Source organism: Rhea pennata, chromosome 22 (assembly GCF_028389875.1).
Source record: "Rhea pennata isolate bPtePen1 chromosome 22, bPtePen1.pri, whole genome shotgun sequence".
Lineage (NCBI taxonomy): Eukaryota > Metazoa > Chordata > Aves > Rheiformes > Rheidae > Rhea > Rhea pennata.
Genome location: NC_084684.1, coordinates 396,468 through 415,604, shown reverse-complemented (window position 1 = coordinate 415,604; position 19,137 = coordinate 396,468). Strand labels below are relative to the sequence as shown.

General features: G+C 55.4%; 2 protein-coding genes across 6 annotated transcripts in view; both read left to right on the top strand.

The window, feature by feature from the left end:
* The window catches only part of FBXO42 (F-box protein 42), a 50,943-nt gene extending 35,398 nt beyond the window's left edge, over positions 1-15,545 (top strand). For 3 of the 4 annotated variants that reach the window (XM_062593473.1, XM_062593471.1, XM_062593472.1), the window contains 6 exons: positions 8,753-8,906; positions 9,807-9,917; positions 10,502-10,598; positions 11,431-11,487; positions 11,975-12,091; positions 12,329-15,545. In XM_062593473.1, coding sequence (XP_062449457.1) covers positions 8,753-8,906; positions 9,807-9,917; positions 10,502-10,598; positions 11,431-11,487; positions 11,975-12,091; positions 12,329-13,444 — 1,652 coding nt within the window. In that variant the 3' untranslated portion in view covers positions 13,445-15,545. The remainder of the gene's footprint in view (positions 1-8,752; positions 8,907-9,806; positions 9,918-10,501; positions 10,599-11,430; positions 11,488-11,974; positions 12,092-12,328) is intronic. The other variant, XM_062593470.1, reaches the window with a different exon arrangement.
* Positions 15,546-16,141: 596 nt separating this feature from the next.
* Positions 16,142-18,899, top strand: CPLANE2 (ciliogenesis and planar polarity effector complex subunit 2). Of its 2 annotated transcripts, none has more exons than XM_062593176.1 (6): positions 16,142-16,208; positions 17,541-17,648; positions 17,736-17,876; positions 17,969-18,093; positions 18,281-18,417; positions 18,618-18,899. In XM_062593176.1, the coding sequence occupies exons 2-6, from the start codon at positions 17,543-17,545 to the stop codon at positions 18,877-18,879; spliced, it is 771 nt and encodes a 256-aa protein (XP_062449160.1). In that variant the 5' UTR covers positions 16,142-16,208; positions 17,541-17,542; the 3' UTR covers positions 18,880-18,899. The 2 variants fall into 2 exon arrangements, with proteins under 2 accessions (XP_062449160.1, XP_062449159.1); XM_062593175.1 differs by having other exon boundaries at positions 16,155-16,208; positions 17,478-17,648.
* Positions 18,900-19,137: the final 238 nt, after the last annotated feature.

The following is a 19,137-nucleotide window of genomic DNA, read 5'->3' as shown; positions in this document are numbered from 1 at the left end:
CATATGCTTTCACCAACCCAGGCAGGAAAAGCCTGAAGTCCACCGTCATCTTCCTTGCTTTAAAGCTCTTGAATCCTTTCTAACCCTGTCCCTGCTCCATACAGAAAGCAGACTGAGAGCAGTAGTTATATAAAAGCTTCAGAGAGAAAGCAAGAGTAGCTCTGAAACGCTAGTCAGCAGAAGGGAAAACAGGATTGATGTGGACTGCCTGTATCAGAGCAAAAAATACCTGTCTCTGTACGTCTGTAGTGTATAAAATGAAGGAGTAGCTGGAAACCTGTTAATGTTATTTTTCAGAATCCAGCTGTAGCTGATGCTCTAAAATGCATCTGAAAGGAGCTGTGGTCATTTCCTCTCTTTTTGTGGGGATGAGGGTTTGGGGTGTGTTTTTTTTCTTTTTTTTTCCCCTCCTCCCAATACTGATGCCATTTCTCAGGGGAAGAGGCATCTTCTCTGCCTCTGAAGATCGTCTCATTGCACAGCCCTCTCCCTCCTCCGCTCCCTGGTGGCAGCCTGCAAAGTTGCTCCATAATTTGGTTCCTTTTCTTTGTTTTCTTTCGTTGGAAAGGAATGGCTCAAGGGGGAGGGCAGAGGAGCATAGGGGTCCGCTCAGCGATTAAAAGAAGTCCTCGCCTTTCCCGCGGGGATGCCGAGATGCACGCGGCGTTGCAGGAACGCAGCGCCGGAGGCAGGCAGCAGTCGCTTTGGAGAAGTCAGCAGGATCAGGCACGCAACGGGTGAGCTCGTGGCTGTGCTGCCTATGTTCCTGGTGGCCGTCTGTCCTGGGGGACAACAAAAAGAACTGGTACGGAGGCATTAAGGCTCCGTAAAGGCGGCATGTGTTTTAGCAGGCGAACCCAGCCGATGATTTTTCTCTCCTGTTCCCCACTCTCGGTGCGCTGCATCGATTCTGCAGTTGCCGGAAGCTGAGTGAGTCTTCATCTGCGTGCAAAGCGTATGGAACCGTCCCTGCTGCGGGAAATCGGCTCCTCGGCGCGATCGTCGGCGAGTAAGCAAGGCACGGTTTGGTTCTCCCACAGTAGGGAAAACGGTTTCCTTCGCCCTCTCGCTGCCGCCGTGTCTCGCCTGGGTTAGCGCGACGTGGCAGGGCTGGACGGCGCTTCGTGGAGCGTGAGGCCGGGCAAAAAGCGATGCAGGAGACGGTGGGAGAAGCAGTTGAACGACCATCTGGTTTTCCGCTGGGGACTTTGAGGTTCACTTTAGGGCATCGAGCCGCTGCATCGGGGCAGAAACGGAGTCAGGGGAGAGGATCCCCCGCGTTCCTCCTGGTTCAGCAGCTGCGCGTAGCAGGCGTGCCGGACGTCTTCCATGGAGCGCTCGGATGGCAGCTGGAATGGAGGCGGCTCCCAAAGAGGCCGGATTTGCCCCAGCAAAAGGATGAGAGCGGGGAGCGATTTAAAAGCCCCGCGCGTCGGACGTTCGAAATACGCCTCTGCGGCGCTCGTCCCTGGCAGAAACCCGGTGTCTTTGCGTGGGGAGCAGGCCTCTTGTTTCAGTGCAGAGCTGACCCGCGCGTCCCTGCCTAACAAAAGCCTAAACGCAAGCAATTTAAGAGTCCCCCGGGCGCTGCCGTCGCGTTGCCTTCTTTGCAGCAAGGCGCTTCCCAATGCGCTTTAAGGCCCATAAAGCCGTAAAAGCAGCTGAACCTCTGCAGCTCCTTTCCTCCTTCCCCTCTGCGTTCGGTTAGCATAGCAATGGCGACTTCTGAAACCTTCCCTTGCATTCAGCTTCGTTTCTTTTACGTTTGGAGCGCTCTTGCATTTTTTTTTTTTTTTCCCCCTCAGAAATAGCCGCGGGAAAATGAACCCCTCTTAAGACGTTATCAGTGAGGATCTAGCAGAAAGGCATGAAAAATAGCTTGTTGCTTTAACCTTGTTAGATTTAGATTCTGAGAGAGAAGGTCCCCGGGCGCAGATCCCTCCGGAGATTAACAGAGGAATTTTTCCCACTCTTGCCTTTACTGGCCTCCATGTCCGAGATTGACGCAGGGAATTTTTCAGCTTCTCTGATCCCCCTCTTTTTTTCTCCAAACAGCGCACGAAGGTAGCCTCGAACAGGGAAAGGGCGGCTGGCTGTCGCGGGGCTGCTTGACGTGCGCCGCTTCTCTGAGTTCGAGGCGATGTCTGCTCGCTTCAGATGTGACCCTGGGTCATCCGAAAATACTGCTGACGAGCATTTTATACCAAAATTGGGGAAAACTATTTGTGTCCCTGTTGGTAAATAATAGGACCATAATCTGCAAAAATAAATTCCCAAGGTTAGGAATCCTTATATAGGCAAATGAGCGGTTATGGCTTTTTAATGGTGCTGAATGCCCGGTAGCTCCCTGTGACTTTGGAAGTGCCTGAGTGTTTAACGTAGTGGGGAACTAGGCTAATTGGGGTAAAACTTTGAGCATCTGCTGGTGCAAATTAAATATTCATTCTGCTGCTCCCACCCAAAGAATTGCAAAACTGTAGAGAATTTTATTTCTTTAAGATACATCTTTGCTGAAGTAAAAGGTTCAGATGGTATTGGGAAGCTGAGAACAGCCAAAGGGAACAAGGCAGTTGTGAAATCGCCCTTTTTATTTATTTATTTATTGTCTTTTTCAGGGAAGAAGGCTTAAATTCAAACAGGTGTTCAGCCACGCTTAACTAACATTTGCAGCTGCAGTGTCCCTGATAGAAACCATGCATCGTGCTGGAAGGAAAGCAGATGGTCTGAAGCAGCTCCCAGTGCTAGGCCAGTGCCTTCCCCTCATGGATGCTGCCCGTTCACGTGAGAGGTGTGGGAGGTACTGTGGTCGTGCCAGAGCATTTGTCCGGCCATGGATTCCCCGCTCGCTTTGCACAGATTTATCCCATTCTCCTTCTAGATGCGTCGCCGTATGGTCCCTCTTGGGCGGTTACATTCCACCGGAGCGGTGGTGGGGTGGGGGACAGCTCCGTTTTCAGTTGCTGAAGTGAAACTTTGCTGCTCCGATGGTTTTATGGGTTTCGCCTCGTGCGCTGGGAGGGAGCTGGGACTTTTGGAAAGCCTCTGCTCGGGAGGCTTCGGGCAGGCTGTGGGGCCACCTATCGGCAAGAGCTCCTCCCGAGTCAGCCGAGCGAGCAGGTCCGCGTCTGGCCGTGGAGCTTCGCTGCTTCAAGCTGATGCTGCTATTGAGACGCCGCACTGATGATCCAGTCCGCAGTGCTTAAATATGCAATTCAACGACTATGCAGCATTAAGCATGAAGATTTCTACTTTGCAATAAGTACTCTAGTGTTAGACTCTCCCAGACAGTGAATGTCTTAAAATGCTTGCGCTTCCTAACCTGTTTTTATGTCTTTCACAAAAACATACGCTTTAAAACCTCTCCTTAGATCTGGCAGGCGCGCAGGATGACCAGACGCTGCATCACGTTTGTCTTCAGGCCGAAGCAGAACATGTATTCCTCGCATGAAATATTTAGCGAGGTTTGACGTTCAGCGCAGGAGTTACGGGATATAAGTGCGCTTCGCGGGCGAGCAAAGCGCAGCGTGGAAACCAGCAGCTTTTAGAGACCATTGGCCGTAACGCTGCAGTGGTAAGAAGGGAAACTGCGGGTAGGAGAAAAGCTGGTTAGAAGGAAGGTGCCGAGAGTGCAGCTGAATGCCAGGTGGCCGCTTTAGCGTGGCGTATGTGGATTTTTCTCCCCCCTTTCCTGGAGGGGGACGCTCCAGAGAAGTAGCATGCAGGGCTCTGGACTTCGGACGTTCAGTAAGTCGCTGCCTTTTCTTTGTAACAGCAATTTTGAGATGAGCGGCGTCTCTTTGCTCCTTCCACTGCCGCTTTGCGTACTTACTTGAGCAGGCTTATCTTGGAGTGCGACGTCAGAAATGCGTGGATCATAGCCCAGGCTGAGCGTGTGCCTCTGCTAACCCCTATGTGCTCTGGTCCCTTCCTGAAAATTAGTCTGTTATTAGTACGGTGCAGTCTGATGCAGCAATTTCTGCTTTTCCGTTTGCATCTTTGATCGGCACAACCTGAGCAGCCCTTTCTCTCTTCAACTGTTGAGCTCTTTAATTAGCATTGGAGTTGTTCTGGGTAGCCTGTTACTCAGATTACTCCACATTCTGCAAGGTGCAATATCAATTAAAGCAGGGAGGAAATAAGTAATTAAGCAGAGCTTTGCAAAGAAAGGCGGACGGCTATTATATGATAAGGGAGCAAAGACTCTTCAGGCTCTTGCTGGCATTGAACCAAGGCTCATAGTGTTGCAGCATAAAGAAATTTTTGATGAACGCTGGTAAAGAGCAGCTTGATGCTGTTGCGTAGGGCTCGGAGGGTGCCAGTGCTCCCGATGATGACTTGAAACAGCTTTATAAACACTTTGAACTCTGAAAGTCTGATATGTTGGATTTTCCAGGGCAAAAAATGACTGTCTGACGTTGCAGAGCTTGGAAGTAACTCATCCTCTCTGGAGACTTCTGATTTCTGCTTCCGAGTGAAAGACAGCAAGAAATTGCGCCTTAAATTCAACGCTGCAGGTTTTCCTGCACTTGTACCACGAGCCAGTGCGATTGCAGGGTGGAAGTTGTACACTGAGAGCACAAAGGAAACTTTTCTATGGGATAGCTGCTCTCAAAATTAAAGTTGTGGTTACAGCTAATTTATATACCTGGATTTTCACGTTCTCGCAGTTAGATTAAGGGGAGTGAAAAGCTTCCCCTAGTTCTGCAGAGGTGCGTGGATTCTTTCCTGCTAATTGAGAGGTATTTTGCATGCAGCAAATATGTGCCTGAAAAAAATGTTGATTGCAAGAGGCTGTGCCTGTTGGGAAGACTCAGCTTGGTTCTTGTTTGTTTGTTTGTTTTTAATCCTGCAAAACTTAATTCCCATCTGTGGGGTAGAAACTTCAACAGAAGATCTCATTTCCTCTTGTACAATACTTCCAAGCAAGAGAGAGGAATTTTTTTGAGCCCAGATTTCAAGGAAAAGCTAAGTTGCATGCGGCTCTGGTAAGGGAAAAAGATACTTCCCTGGTTCTTAAAAGCTCTAAGATTTACAAGGCCAAATCAAAGCCTCCCTTGGAGACACTCATAATCCCAAAACCTCATTTTTAATATCTCAGAATAAAAACAGGTGATTGTCAGACAGTAAATCCAAGGCAGCTGAGCGCTACATTGTAGCAAATCCCAAATGCTGTGGTTGGACTTCTACGAAGAGCCAGGGCGAGCCATGGCACAGCGATACCCGCCTGCTCCCCTTTCTCATCTGTAGCAGCTCCCCTTTGGCGTTGCCCAATTCCGATGCTGACATTATGATGGTCCCAAGCTCTTTTTCCGCAGCCTGCTCTGGATTCTGACCTCTGGACCCCGCTACCTTCCCCGGGGCAGGCAGACTCGTGTCATCTTCCTGTTGCAAGACCCTGGCTTGGCAGACTGCTGCAGGGGAGCAAAAATAAATAAAATAAAATAAAAAACTTTGGGCAAATCCACTGCTGGCTACGCGCCGTCGCGTTTTGCTGGTGCAGGTAGGTGCCGTTGGCCCTGCGGCCCTTCCCTGAAACCGCCCCGTGCGTTTGGCGCGCGGGTTGCGGGCGGCTTTTGGAGCTTGGCCGCCTTCGCGTCGAAATCTGCTGGCTGCTGGACTCGCTTGCTTTAATTTCTCGGCTCGCCCTTTGAAATTGGAAACTCGGCTGTGGGCCTGTTTTTGTTTATCCTGTCTTTTCGTGTAAATTGATTTGGCTTGTGATGACTGCAGTCGGCTCGCTGGAGCTGTATTGAAAATAGCAACATCTCTGGTTGAAGCTAAGGCTGCCTGAGAAATGTCAGAAGCAGCAGCAACAGCTCCCAGCCGATATTAGGAGCACTTCTATATCCAGAAAGCTTAGTCTTCCATGACAAAATTCCCACAGTATTTACCTCCCATCTCTTTTCTTTACTTCTAGGGTTGTGCAGATGCTTAGCTCTACTCCAGTGCAGCTCCTCTTTTTCCAATCCTTCCCCAAATTATACTGATCTGAACCAATTCTTTCATCTGTGCAATGCTGTGCCATCAGAAGCCAGGAGATTTTTCCCTTTGTTTTTATTTTCAGCGTTCAAGCTCCACTCCATACTACGTGGGTTATGTTCCTTTTTTTTTTTTTTTTTTTGAGTTCCTTGGAGCTGTGCCTGGCTCAGATAAAAGGAGAGTCTGGAAACGTGCATAGAGCATCTCCTTATAGTGTTTTTTTGTTTGTTCTTGTGGCTCCTGATCGCAGTGCGTGCTGCTCCGATTGCATTAGAGGGCTGAATAGGCTTTAAAAAGCTCGTAAGGATGCATCATAAATAGGTGGCGTCTAGAGCTTGTGTCAGAAGAGATCAGAGATTGGCATTTCTCTTCAGACACCCGCAGAAGCCGGAGGGTTTTCTTTTTCCTTTGAGGTACGTATCTGCTTTTGTGAGCCAGGAAAATCCATCAGCTGGGAAAAAAAATTAGCTCTGACCGGCTTTTCGCCACTGATCTCTATGAATAAACAGCGCCAGCTGTAAAGGGATGCTTCCGTCTATGTTTAGAAGTAGTTACTTGTGCTACACCCTCTGCATGCTTAAATTTGTATCCCCAAGGAAATACAATCAGATACGGGGCTTTATCAGGGTGTGGAGCTCGGGTGCCGGTTTCCCCCTCGGCGAGGAAGAGCTCTTCTCTGTGCTTTTCATCAGGGTTGAATTGCTGATGGAGGAAGCAGTTGAAAATGGTGCAATTAGCTAACGATGCCCTTCTGCAGGCGCTGGTATCCTCCAGACCGTGGCGAAGAACAGAAGACTTTTGCATTTGCAAGTGTAATAGCAGGATGCTCCCAGCGATTCATTAAAATCCCAGAGAGGAAGGAGCCCTCCTGTGTCAACGATGCTGCTGCCGGTCTTTGAAATGCCGCTTTGCGCATCCCATAAAGCTCTCCGACTTTGAGGGCGGCGTTCCGGGCTTGCCGGTAATTGCGCTGGCTCCCTTTGATGTTCCCGATGTCAGACCTTGCCTTTGCGCTGCGCGTGCTTGAGACGTGGAGTCACGCAGGCCGCCGCCACGTTTCCGCTTTGCCCGCCGCGGTCAGGGCTCTCGTTTTGGTGCTCTGGGTTCCTCGAGGTGCTCCTGGCCCTTCGCGAGCCATGCGGGGAGGCAGCAATGGCATCGCGAGCTCCCTGCTTTCAGCCTGACACATTTTCCACCGCAGGACGAGATGGGTAAAGCTAAGTCATCTCTGATCTGACAAGTCTGTGGCGCGATCCTTCGGCACAGAGCCATCCCGCGGCGAGATGTTGCTCCGTTTTGGGGTGCTCCGTGTGTCAACCAAAGTTCATGGATCGGTTACGTGGAGATGGAGCTTCCAAATGGGAATGCTTGACGCTTCTTCGTGTTGCCAGCTTCCTTCAAAGCCGGGGAAATACCATAGTTGTCTGGTTACCAGATTGGAAGAGCGTAGCTTTAAAAGGCAATCTTTTGCTTTGACTTCTAAAACTAACATTTCTCATGCACAGCAGAGGGAAACCTCATTTTGGTTTACACCTGTGCAATGGCCAATAATAGGCAAAACTTCTTGGAAAAAAACAGGTCCAGCCTGTACCTTGGACTCCCTCATAATCACTGTCGAGTTTCTTGGGAACTGTCTGAGGATTTTGACCTTTGGGTTGCGGCAGTTGTACAGTTGCTTTTCTCCCTCTCTAGCATCCGGATGTTTTTTTGAGCAAAGTGCTGCTCTGTTTCCGTAACTCCATCCTAACGTGCACTGGAGCCATTCTCGCTGACCCTTTTTGTTTCAAAATAACTCCTTTCCCCATTTAAAAACCAGATGGAAGCGTCCAGCTCGTGCCGGCGTCCTTGTTGCGGACGCACCCCTGCAGCCCGACTCGCCGCACAGCCCCGGTGTGCCTTGCAGCATCCTCGATGGAAAAGGCAAGCGGATCCTCTGCAAGCCAGGCCGAAATATTTGCTAATGGCCAGTTTACAGCTTGAGAGAGTGAGCTCTGGCTATACTAGAGCACATAAATAGCATAAGGACAGTTTCCTGATTTACTTTGTTCCCCTTTTCCCGTGTAGTCGTGTACCCGAGAGCAACAGCGAAACGCGTTTGGTCCCTAGAGAAAGGCAGAGAGCTCAGGGGCTCTGTATTTTTTGCGAGCGTGAATCCGGAGGTCGAGGACTCCGCTTGGTGCTGGTGGCGGCCGGGGGAGGAAAGCAGCTCGGCCGCGGCGGTGCCGCCTGGAGAAGCTTTGGCGTTTTCCTTGAAAGCAGTTGAGGATGTCTTAAAAACGTCACGCCGTCTGGGAGCGACTGTTAATTCTCGTGGCGAGGGCTTAGGGTTAAGAGCACCTCTTTGCAAAAACGGGACTCGCTGTGCGCTGCTGCTGCTCGGGAGGGCCCAAGTGAGCTGCCACGAGCTACGCCGGATGCGTTAGAATTGGTGTTCATTCTCACTCCTTCCTCAGGGAGACGTTAGTAGGTATTTGCAGGTAATTATTGCTTTTATTCTGCGCTAAAGCAATAATTTAAAGGGGTATGTTAGAAAGCTAGTAATTTCCTGTTGGTGACTGACAGATGTTTTGCCATATGTGAAATGTGCTTTCAGGCTCCTACTAATTACGATGACACAAATTGGCAGTAGTTCTCTTCCCAGGCTCCCGACTCTAATTTTGTCATCTTTTCTTTTTCCGTCTTTCTAAAGGAGGAGTTTCCACTTTGTCGCGTTCTTGTCACACCCATGTCTGCCGCAGCATCCTCACCTATCCCCTTTGCTACCCCTCCTCAGGTTCCTACCCCTCACCCAAGGCTGGGGCTACGCTGGTCGTCTACAAGGACTTGCTCGTGCTCTTCGGTGGGTGGACGAGGCCAAGCCCTTACCCCCTGCACCAGCCGGAGAGGTTCTTCGATGAGATCCATACGTACTCACCCTCCAAAAACTGGTAAGGATGAAAACATCTGGATTTGAAGCGCGCACTTTGGCCCTGGAGAGCTGCTGGAGGGCGTCTCTCTGAGCTCACCTGGAATAGCAGATTGGTTGAGGTTGGAAGGGACCTTTAGGCTCGTACCTAAAACATGCCAGACTCCCCACGTGTTTTCTGGAACGTTTTCCAGACAGGCAGAAAATCTTTGTGTGTGTATTTTAAATATTTTATTCATTTGGCTGCTTGCTTGAGGTCTTTGAGGAAAATAAAAGATGATAAAACCATAACTCCTGGAGGTTTTGCTTGTGCTGATGGTCCAAATTTAAGGCTTTTGGTGGCACTTCAAGGGAAAAGTGATGCAGTGGTTGTATATGCCATCTTGGAAAGCTCTTTGCCGTTCAAGCTCTTAGACTAAGGAAATCTCCAGCAGCGACCAAAGAGATGGCAGGACTTTTCCTATTCCTTTTAAACACTATTCTGATGGTTTTAGACCTCATATTTCTCCTCACCTTTGTATGAGAAAGGAGCAGATGCTGTATCAAAGCGGCGATGAATTTTACTTCTCTTTCTTTGAAAATGTCTAATCATCAAAAGCGTCAATTATCCAATGCATTTTTGGGTAGTGACTTTAGCACGCTGTAATTAAACTGCGTTGGAAATGGTTCGGGGCAACTTAACTGAAAGGGGCAGTATTTCCAGCTTGGCCTTGTGACTTTGTCATGTCTAAAAATGTTTAGCACATTAGTATTTCTAATTAGTTTCATTATTATTTGGCTCTCTGTAGGCTTTCCCTGAGCTTTTTCTCTGTAATACATTCTTGAGGACTTTGCTGACCATTGGGATTTTTTTTCCCCCTCCATTCGTTCAGTGTTTCCCTCTCTCATCCGATGGTCGATGCTCTCTTCCCTCTTCCTCCAGGTGGAACTGCATCGTGACCACCCACGGCCCTCCTCCCATGGCAGGACACTCTTCCTGTGTCATTGAAGACAAAATGATCGTCTTTGGGGGCTCGCTGGGATCTCGGCAAATGTAAGTTTGGGAAGAAGATGGTTAACAAGCGTTCCTGCAAGGAAGGAGTGTGTTGGACCACTCTTGAGATAGTTTGTAGCATTTTGGTGGGGGATTACCATGCTGTTGCTTCCCAAACTTTTGATCCGTGCTCTGCACGGTGCGAAACAGTGCCCTGAACTGGGCAGCGGAGAGGGAGGCGAGGTGTGCGGGAGGTTGCGTGCAGGCGCGGAGCGGTTTGTTTATCGGAGGAGACTGCGGTGATCCTCTCCGCTTACCCTTTCCTGCCCTCGTGCATCTGGGAGGAGAGATGGGCTAGCACTCGCTGCAGGCCAGCGTTGGGGTCTGCCTGCTGACTTATCACGCTGTTCACCTCTTCTGGGGAATTTTCTGGGGAATTCCTTTGAGACACCAACTTGAAGACAGCCCGGTCCTGGCAGGAAGGATCTCCCCTAAATCAGCATTTCAGATGCCCGAAGGGCCTGGGTTTTATCAGCAGTATCGCCTGGAACCAGGGCAGCGCTGCAGCCGGGTGCTCCTTTGGGACCGTGGGGGAAGCGAGCGTCTGTGCCTGCTGCTCAGCGTTTGTTGTCTCGTCCCTGCAGGAGCAACGACGTCTGGGTGCTGGATCTTGAGCAGTGGGCTTGGTCCAAGCCGAACATCTCTGGGCCTAGCCCTCACCCGCGAGGTGGCCAGTCTCAGGTGATGTTCTCCTTCGCTTATTCAGCTTCAGGGCCAGCACTCACGTGAGCGTGTGCTGCAAAAGATAAACCAGAGATTAAGCCTTGTCTGGCTTTTTTCCAGCTTCCAGACAGCCCCCTGCGGCTCTCCTGAAAACTACTGCCTAATTTCCAAGTTATCTTTGTGGTCTTTGCCTGCCAGGCCTATGTTTTCTAGCCATTTATTTAGTGAGGCTGCACTTTTAAGTCTCCTTAATGTTCAGGTAGATACTGTGCTGTCTCTCGCACGTGGCTCAGAATTGTAACGAGCATTTTGAGAAAACAAATTGCTGAGTTTTGCCCGTGAGAGCAAAAAGCAGCTAACTTCACCCTTTGCAGCTATCAAGATCCATGAAATAGTATCCCGTGTTGGTTTTGCTGGTACCCCCCTTAATTTACTCTGATTCGAGTGAGTGATTCAAGTGACCAATTGCCCCGAAGCATGTGGCTGGTCAGACAGGCCTTTGGCCTTCTCCCCTCCTGTAGAGAGCAGCACGGAGATCCCCGCCGCTTGGCCCGGGCGGAGTGTCAGGAAAGGTGCTTGCACTCAGCCGTGAGAGCGACAGGTTTGCAAGCGGTTTGGGGCCAGGAGGAGAGGCTGAAGCAGCGGGGTGAACTCGGCTTTGCCCTGGGCCCAGCAAAACTGGCTCTCTGTCTCTGCTCCACCCCACGTGCTGGGGCAGACGAAATTCAGCAACGTCTGCACCGCTGAGAAGCTGCCAGCTGGCTCTGCCTGGGCTGGCAGGCTTTGTGGAAGCACGAGGGACCGCTCTGCGTCCTTCCCGGCCTGAAACGCTCTCCTTTACCCCCTTCAGATCGTAATAGATGACGAAACCATTTTAATCCTTGGTGGCTGCGGTGGTCCCAATGCAGTAAGTATACCGCAGGGAGCGGGAACGTGAATTGCACGTGTGTCGCAATAAGTGTGAGCCCCTGGGGAGGGTGTGTGTTATCCGGGTAGCAGCCCCCAGACACTCCGGCGACTTCATGTCCTGCAGAGCCGCTGTTTTTTTCTGATCCAGGCACCCACACTGTAGATTTCCCAGCGAAGCTGTCGCTATAGCTAGAGCCGCCTTTAATTAATAAAAAGCACCCCGGGCACTATCTGAGCAGCTCACCAAGGTTAATTGAGTCTCAGAAGAATTAGCCCTGATTTTATAATGGGATAGAAGGTGTAGATGATGTGACTTGTCCATAGCCGCAGCGAGGCGTAGTCACTCCTCCGCTTTCAGATCCCAATCTAGGTCACCGTTCGCCTGTCTGCAGCAAGGCAGCTGCAAAACTCCGTTCCTCCCCTCCCCGACGGAGATCTCCTGGCAATAAACCAGGCTCCTAAATCTGTCACGCTTTCCTTTGCAGCTGTTTAAAGATGCCTGGTTGCTGCACATGCATGCGAACCCTTGGACATGGCAAGCGCTCAAGGTGGAGAACGAAGACCACGGAGCGCCGGAGCTGTGGTGCCATCCTGCTTGCAGGGTAAGAGTCCGGCTTTGAGACAGCCATGTGATGACGGGGCTCAAAGGGATGTTGTGAAAGTGCCCGAGTTGAACCACATGGTCCCACGGCGTGATGCGGTCTCTGGTGTCTCTCTCGTGCGTTTGTTCTTTTTCCTGTCCAAACGTCCCCTCTTGTGTTTCCCAGCTGCCTCCCCGGTGCAGCGTGAAGGGACGTACTGCAGTTTGTAACCTCTTCTTTCTCCTCCTCCTCCTGCAGGTGGGACAGTGCGTCGTGGTCTTTAGCCAGGCTCCCAGCGGGAGAGCTCCGCTGAGTCCCAGCTTGAACTCTCGCCCCTCTCCCATCAGCGCCACGCCGCCCGCCCTGGTCCCTGAAACGCGGGAATACCGCTCGCAGTCTCCCGTCAGGAACACGGACGAGGCTCCCTGCGTCAACGGCCGCTGGGGCACCTTGCGACCCAGAGCGCAGAGGCAAACCCCGTCGGGATCCCGGGAAGGGAGCCTCTCCCCGGCCAGAGGGGACGGTTCCCCTGTGCTGAATGGGGGGAGTTTATCGCCTGGAGCCACCGCCACCGGTGGTGCTTCCTTGGACAGCCCCGTACAGGTCGTATCGCCCAGCACGCCTTCCGCTGCTGAAGGATACGACCTGAAAGTTGGGCTTTCCCTGGCACCAAGGCGAGGTTCCCTCCCGGAGCAGAAAGACCTGCGTTTGGCATCTGTCGATTTGAGCTGGGAGCAGAAACCGGCTTCTGTCATCTGTCAGATGGACGGTGTGGACAGCAGGACAGTCGGCGGAAGCGTGAGGAACCCCCCGGAGCAGACGAACGGGATCCACACACCGCCTCACGTCGCTAGCTCCCTCCCGGGCGCTGTCTCTCCCGGCGCGCTCCGGAGAAGCCTGGAGGCTGTCAAAGCCCTGTCCTCCAAAGGCGCCTCGGCCTCAGCAGCATTAAGTCCTCCCCTCATTTCTTCACCGGGATCCCCTGGCAGCCAGAGCGCGAGCGGTGCCGACGCGGGGTCCGCACTGCGACCGGCCTCCACCCAAGGCGATAGTCATTCCTTGCCTCCCATCGCCCGCCGCCTGGGCCACCATCCTCCCCAATCCCTGAACGTGGGCAAGCCTCTGTACCAGAGCATGAACTGCAAACCCATGCAGATGTACGTGCTGGACATTAAAGAGACCAAGGAGAAAGGACGAGTCAAATGGAAAGTGTTCAATAGCAGCTCTGTGGTGGGGCCGCCCGAGACCAGTTTACATACGGTGGTGCAAGGCAGAGGGGAACTAATCATATTTGGTGGCCTCATGGACAAGAAACAGAACGTCAAGTACTATCCCAAAACAAATGCCTTGTACTTTGTGCGAGCAAAAAGATAATGTGGCGCCAGCCGCTCACCGCCACCTTCTGCCCTCCCTTCCCCGTGGCTTTCCCTCCCCTTTTCTTTTCAAGTCCTTCCTTCTGTCCCGCAGGCATTGATTGAAACTGTGAATTAGGGAACGGCAAACCAATAAAATGCAAAGCGAAACATCAGCGCTGCCCTCCGGTTCCCGGGAAGATTTCTGCTCCCCCCCCCCCCCCCCAACATACTCACGCTCCGTTAGGAGAATCGCGTTCGCCAGCGGGGAAGGACCTCCGTGCCCGTAGGATCCGCGTTGCCGGGCTCCGGCAGGAGCTCTTTGCCGGCGTCTAGGCCAAGAATTTAGGGTGAGCAGGTGGGGAAATCTGCCATGCAATATCCTCTTCAGATTTTTTTTTTTCTTTAGGGATTGAGAGGCCTCGTATGTCTCTGCAGCTCCTACGGGAACGGCAGTAAAACGGTTTTATAAGAACATGCTGAAAACCTGCAGACGAGGCTGTTAGCTCCTATGCACTGATATTTTTCCACGCTTGACTTAAAACTATGGCTGTATCAGGAAAACAACAGCAATATCTAAAAAATCTTCCAGCACTGCAAATTGTAACTGTAACCTCTGCTCAACACAAACACGCTGCCTTTTTTCTTCTTTTTCTTTTTTTTCTTCTGTCTCTAAGCCCTTTGGCCTGAGTACATTCCTGTCCTGTTTACTGGACGTTAAGGAAGAAAGGACAGAGCGTTGCATCGAAATGCCAAAGCCCTCGAGAATTAGATAAGCAGGATTTTTTTTAGCGGTCCTCCCCTCCCTGCCAGGTCAAATTTTACCTGCCAGGTAAAAATTTTGCACTGGAGCAAGCTGCTAGTTTGGCGATTTTTTTTCACCCCCCCTCCCCCCCCCCTACCTGGCCGAGCTGCCGACGTAGTAAGTAGGCGCTTGAAAATGTTCAGGGCGCTGTTGCTGGGAGCGTTTGCCAAAACAGCAGCTCGTAGTTTGGGACCACTTGATTTTTTTTTTTTTCCTAGCCAAACTGATGGATAGCGGTCAATGCGGAGGGGTGTGAGCAGCGTGCGTGGGCCGGCAGGAAAGCCCGAGTCCTCTTTGCACGTGCCTCCTTCCGCAAAGATTCAATCCGAGGGGAAAAAAATCCCGAGGGATCGTACCTCCGCGTCCTTCCTGGCTCCCCTTTCCGGCTCGAGGTCGGGGGAACCCGGCAGCTTCCCTGATCGCGGCCCAGCCTGCGCTTACCCTGTGTGCTGGCAGTACTATGAAGTGGCCCCCTTTCTTTTTTTAAAATTTGTTCTTTTTTAATTCTTTTTTTTCCCCTCCCTCTCCAGCTGGCCACTGAGTTTTTGCTAGGCTTAGTGACCCCCCCCTCCCTTCGCCCCCCCCACCCCAAACCTTGGCAATTAAAAAAAAAGAAAAAGAAAATAACCTTCCTGCAATCCCCTCGTGCTTCTCGCTGGCTTCGGGGAGAGGGGGGTCAGCTTTTTAGAGGCTCTTGCAAGCGGCTGCCGTTGGCGCGTGCCGCGGGCGCCCGCGCTGCGCTTTGCGGGCGCTCGAGCGCCTCCCGTCCTCCTCGGAGGCGAGAACGGGCGTTGGGCGCCCAGCGGCTTGGCAGGGCGACAGGGGTCTGAAATTTCTGGGAGAAGAAAGAAGAAAAAAAATAATAATTTAAGGCTCGGCGGCTTTGCCTCCCTGGTGCTGTCCGGCCGCGGCCAGAGCGAGCGGAGGCGCCCGGCTCCCTTCCTCCTCCTCCCTCCTCCTCCTCCTCCTTCCCCGCATGGTTGCAACGAGCGGCTCCTGCCGGGCGCGTCCCGGCTCTCCAGCGCCTGGACCGACGGGTCTCGTGCGCGACGGGTTGCTGGGGCCGCAAGCGAGGGGTTTTTCCCCCCCACAAGCTCCATCCTCCCCGGCTCAGGTGTCCGAGCATCGCTTTGCCGCCCCCCCCCCCCCGGCCTTCCTCCCTGCCACCCGTCGTTTTAGGCTCAGCCGAGCGTAGGAATGACAAGTGAATTGCGGTGATATTTAAAGCTGTGTATGTTTTTTTTTTTTTTTCTTTTTTTGTTAATGTTCCCCCCCCCCATGACTTTTTAGCAGTTTAACAAATAAAGATGGGAAGAAACGGATGGCTGCTTAATGCATCGGGAGGGCGGGAGGCCGCCGGCGTGCGCCCGCTTCGCCTCCGGTTTGCCTCCGGCTCTCGTCTCGGCAGGAAAAGCGCCGTTTTTCGGGGGGAGTCTCCGCGGCCGAGAGCGGAGGAGCGAGCGGGGCGCCCGGGCCGGAGGGAGCGGGGAAGCAGCTGCGAGCAGAGCCGGCCTCGGCCCGGGAACCGCGCGGGAAATGGGGCACCTGGACCTCAAAATGGGCTAAGGGTGGGAGCAGCGGAGCTGGATGTCGGCGCTGGGAGCTGGGGTGCCCCCCCTGCCCCCCCACCTCGTCCTGCAGGGCACCCCACAACGTATAGGGCAGGGAGCCCTATAGGGTAGGGAGCCCTATAGGGATGGCCCAGGGGGATGTTGGGAGCAGGTTCCCCCCGGGGGAGCTGCACCTGGGGCTCGGGCCCCCCCCCCTATAGCCGAGATTCCCCCCCCACCCCCCATAACCGGGCTCCCCCCTATAGCCGCGATGCCCCCGCTCGGCTCCACGTGGCTCCCCCCTCCCACCGCCTTCCCCGACCGTGCTGCCACCGCGCATGCGCCGCGGCCGGGGGGCGGGGCGGCGGAGGTGGGCGAGGCCACGCCCCCTCGCGTGACGACGCCCGGAGCTGAGGCGGAAGTGGCCGCCGGTGAGGCGGGGACGGGGGGGGCCGGGTCTTAAAGGGGCAGGCGCGGGGGTCGGGGGGGGCCGCCTGGCGGGGGGGGGGGGTCCTGGGGCGCCCCCTTGGCGGGCTTTGGGGGAGCCGAGAGCCGGGGGGGGCGGGCTGTGATGTGTTGCCGCCCCTTGGGCAGGGTTTGGGACGCAGGGGACCCCTGGGGGGGGGGGCAGGGGGCTCGTGGGGGCAGGAGGGGCCATGTTGCACCCCCTTTGCAAGGTTTGGGGGTGCAGGGGACTCCTGGGGAGCAGGGGGCTCGTGGGGGCAGGAGGGGCTATGTTGCACCCCCTTTGCAGGGTTTGGGGGTGCAGGGGACTCCTGGGGGGGCAGGGGGCTCGTGGGGACAGGAGGGGCCATGTTGCACCCCCTTTGCAGGGTTTGGGGGTGCAGGGGACCCCTGGGGGGGCAGGGGGCTCGTGGGGGCAGGAGGGGCCATGTTGCACCCCCTTTGCAGGGTTTGGGGGTGCAGGGGACCCCTGGGGGGGCAGGGGGCTCGTGGGGGTAGGAGGGGCCATGTTGCACCCCCTTTGAAGGGCTTGGGGGTGCAGGGGACTCCTGGGGGGGCAGGGGGCTCGTGGGGGTAGGAGAGGCCATGTTGCACCCCCTTTGCAGGGTTTGGGAGTGCAGGGGACTACTGAGGGGGGGCAGGGGGCTCGTGGGGGTAGGAGGGGCCATGTTGCACCCCCTTTGCAGGGTTTGGGGGTGCAGGGGACACCTGGGGGGGCAGGGGGCTCGTGGGGGCAGAAGGGGCCATGTTGCACCCCCTTTGCAGGGTTTGGGGGTACAGAGGGCTCTGGGGGGGTGCAAGGGGCTCGTGGGGGCAGGAGCGGCCATGTTGCACCCCCTTTGCAGGGTTTCTGGGTGCAGGGGACCCCTGGAGGGATGCAGGGGGACAGGAGGGGAGGGTTTTGCACCCCCTTTGCAGGGTTTGGGGGTGCAGAGGGGCCCTGAGGGTGCTTGGGGACAGGAGGGGAGGGTTTTGCACCCCCTTTGCAGGGTTTGGGGGTGCAGAGGGGCCCTGAGGGTGCATGGGGACAGGAGGGGAGGGTTTTGCACCCCCTTTGCAGGGTTTGGGGGTGCAGGGGGGCCCTGAGGGTGCATGGGGGGAGAAGGGAGGGTTTTGCACCCCCTTTGCAGGGTTTGGGGGTACAGAGGGCCCTGGGGGATGCAGGAGGGCAAGAAGGAGGGTTTTGCACACCCTTTGCAGGGTTTGGGGGTACAGAGGGCTCTGGGGGGGTGCAGGGGGGCACCCCCCACCCCATTTTGGGGTGCAACCCCCCCCGGGGCTCCCCGAATCTCCCGCAGCCATGGACGTGGCTCCGGGCTCCGTGGTGGAGCCGGGCTGGCTGCTGTCACCCGAGGGCCGCCGGCACCGCGACGCCATCCTGCGCAAGGACCGCCGGAGAGCCTTCGGTGAGCCCCCCGCACCCCGACCCTGCACCCCGACCCCCACCCCGACCCCCCCCCCCCCGATTCTAACCCTCCTCTCCACTCCCGCAGGCCTGCTGGAGCGCCCGGCGCTGCTGCCGCCGCCGGCCGCCTACAAGCTCTTCGTCTCCGGCAAGAGCGGCGTGGGCAAGACGGCGCTGGTGGCCGCGCTGGCCGGCGCCGACGTGCCGCCCGCGCACCGCGAGACCCTGGGTACGGCGGCGGCGGTGGCCGTGCCGGGCGCGCCGGGGAGGCGGCGGCGGCGGCTCCGTGCCCGGCGCCCACCGCCCGCCGTCTCGCCCCAGGCATCCAGGCCACCTCCGTGTACTGGCCGGCGAAGCTGCGCGACTCCGACTGCCCCGTCCTGTTCCGGCTCGATTTTTGGGATTGCGGTGAAGCATCGCTGAGAAAATTTGACCATATTCTCCCGGTGAGCTTTTATTTTATTTTATTTTATTTTATTTTATTTTATTTCATTTCATTTCATTTCATTTTTATTTCATTTAATCTTATTTCATTTTATTTTGGGGGGTGGGGGACACGCACGCCCTGGCGCCGGTGACCCCCCCCCGCTTTCCCGGCTTCTGCCCCCCCCACTCCCCCCACCCCCCGCACAGGCTTGCAAGGAGGAGGCCGACGGCATCCTCTTCCTCTTCTCCTTCACCGACCGCTCCTCCTTCGAGGACCTGCCGGCCCAGATGGCCCGAGTGACGCGGCCGGAGGAAAACCTGCTCCGCGTGGTCGTCGGCACCAAATATCCTTCCGGTGCCGTTTGCCCGGGTCCTTCCCCGGGGTGGTGGTGGTGGGAGGGGGGGAGCTGAGAACGGGCCTTTCGGTGCACCCGATGGGCTCCGTGGCGGTTGTGTGTGTGGGGGGGAAGATAAACCACCCGAGGGTGGGGGGATTCGGGGTCCACGTGCCCGCCGGCGTCTCCCTTGACCGCCCCGCGCCCAGGTTCGACCAGGCGGCGCGGGCGGACGTGGCGGAGCGGGACGTGGCGGCCTTCGAGCGGGCCTGGCGGCTGCCGGTGCTGCGGGCGCGCAGCGTGCCGCGGCCGCCCGGCGCCGCCGCCGCCGACCTGGCCGAGGTGGCCCCGCTGCTCGACGCTTTGGTCGAGAGGCTCTGGCGGCGCGACCAGGAGGCCGCCGGCCTCTTGCCCGTGCCGTCGGCCTCCGGCAGCCCCTCGCCGCGGCGTCGGGCCTCATCCGTCCAATAAACGGCGGCTCCTTTCCTGGCCTCCTCGCGCCCCCGTTTTTTTTAACGCAGAGGGGGCTTTTAAGGCGACCGCCGTGCCGGAATAGGGGGGCAGAGACGGCCACTCCGGGAGGTGGGGGGGGGGGATCTGGTGGATCGCGGGTAGCGGAGCCGAAATGCGGGAAAGGGCTTCGCGCCGGGGGTGCCGGGCGCCGGCTCGCTGCTGGGCACCGCAGCAGGTATGGGGATCCTGGCGGGGGGCGAGGGGGACCGGGGACAC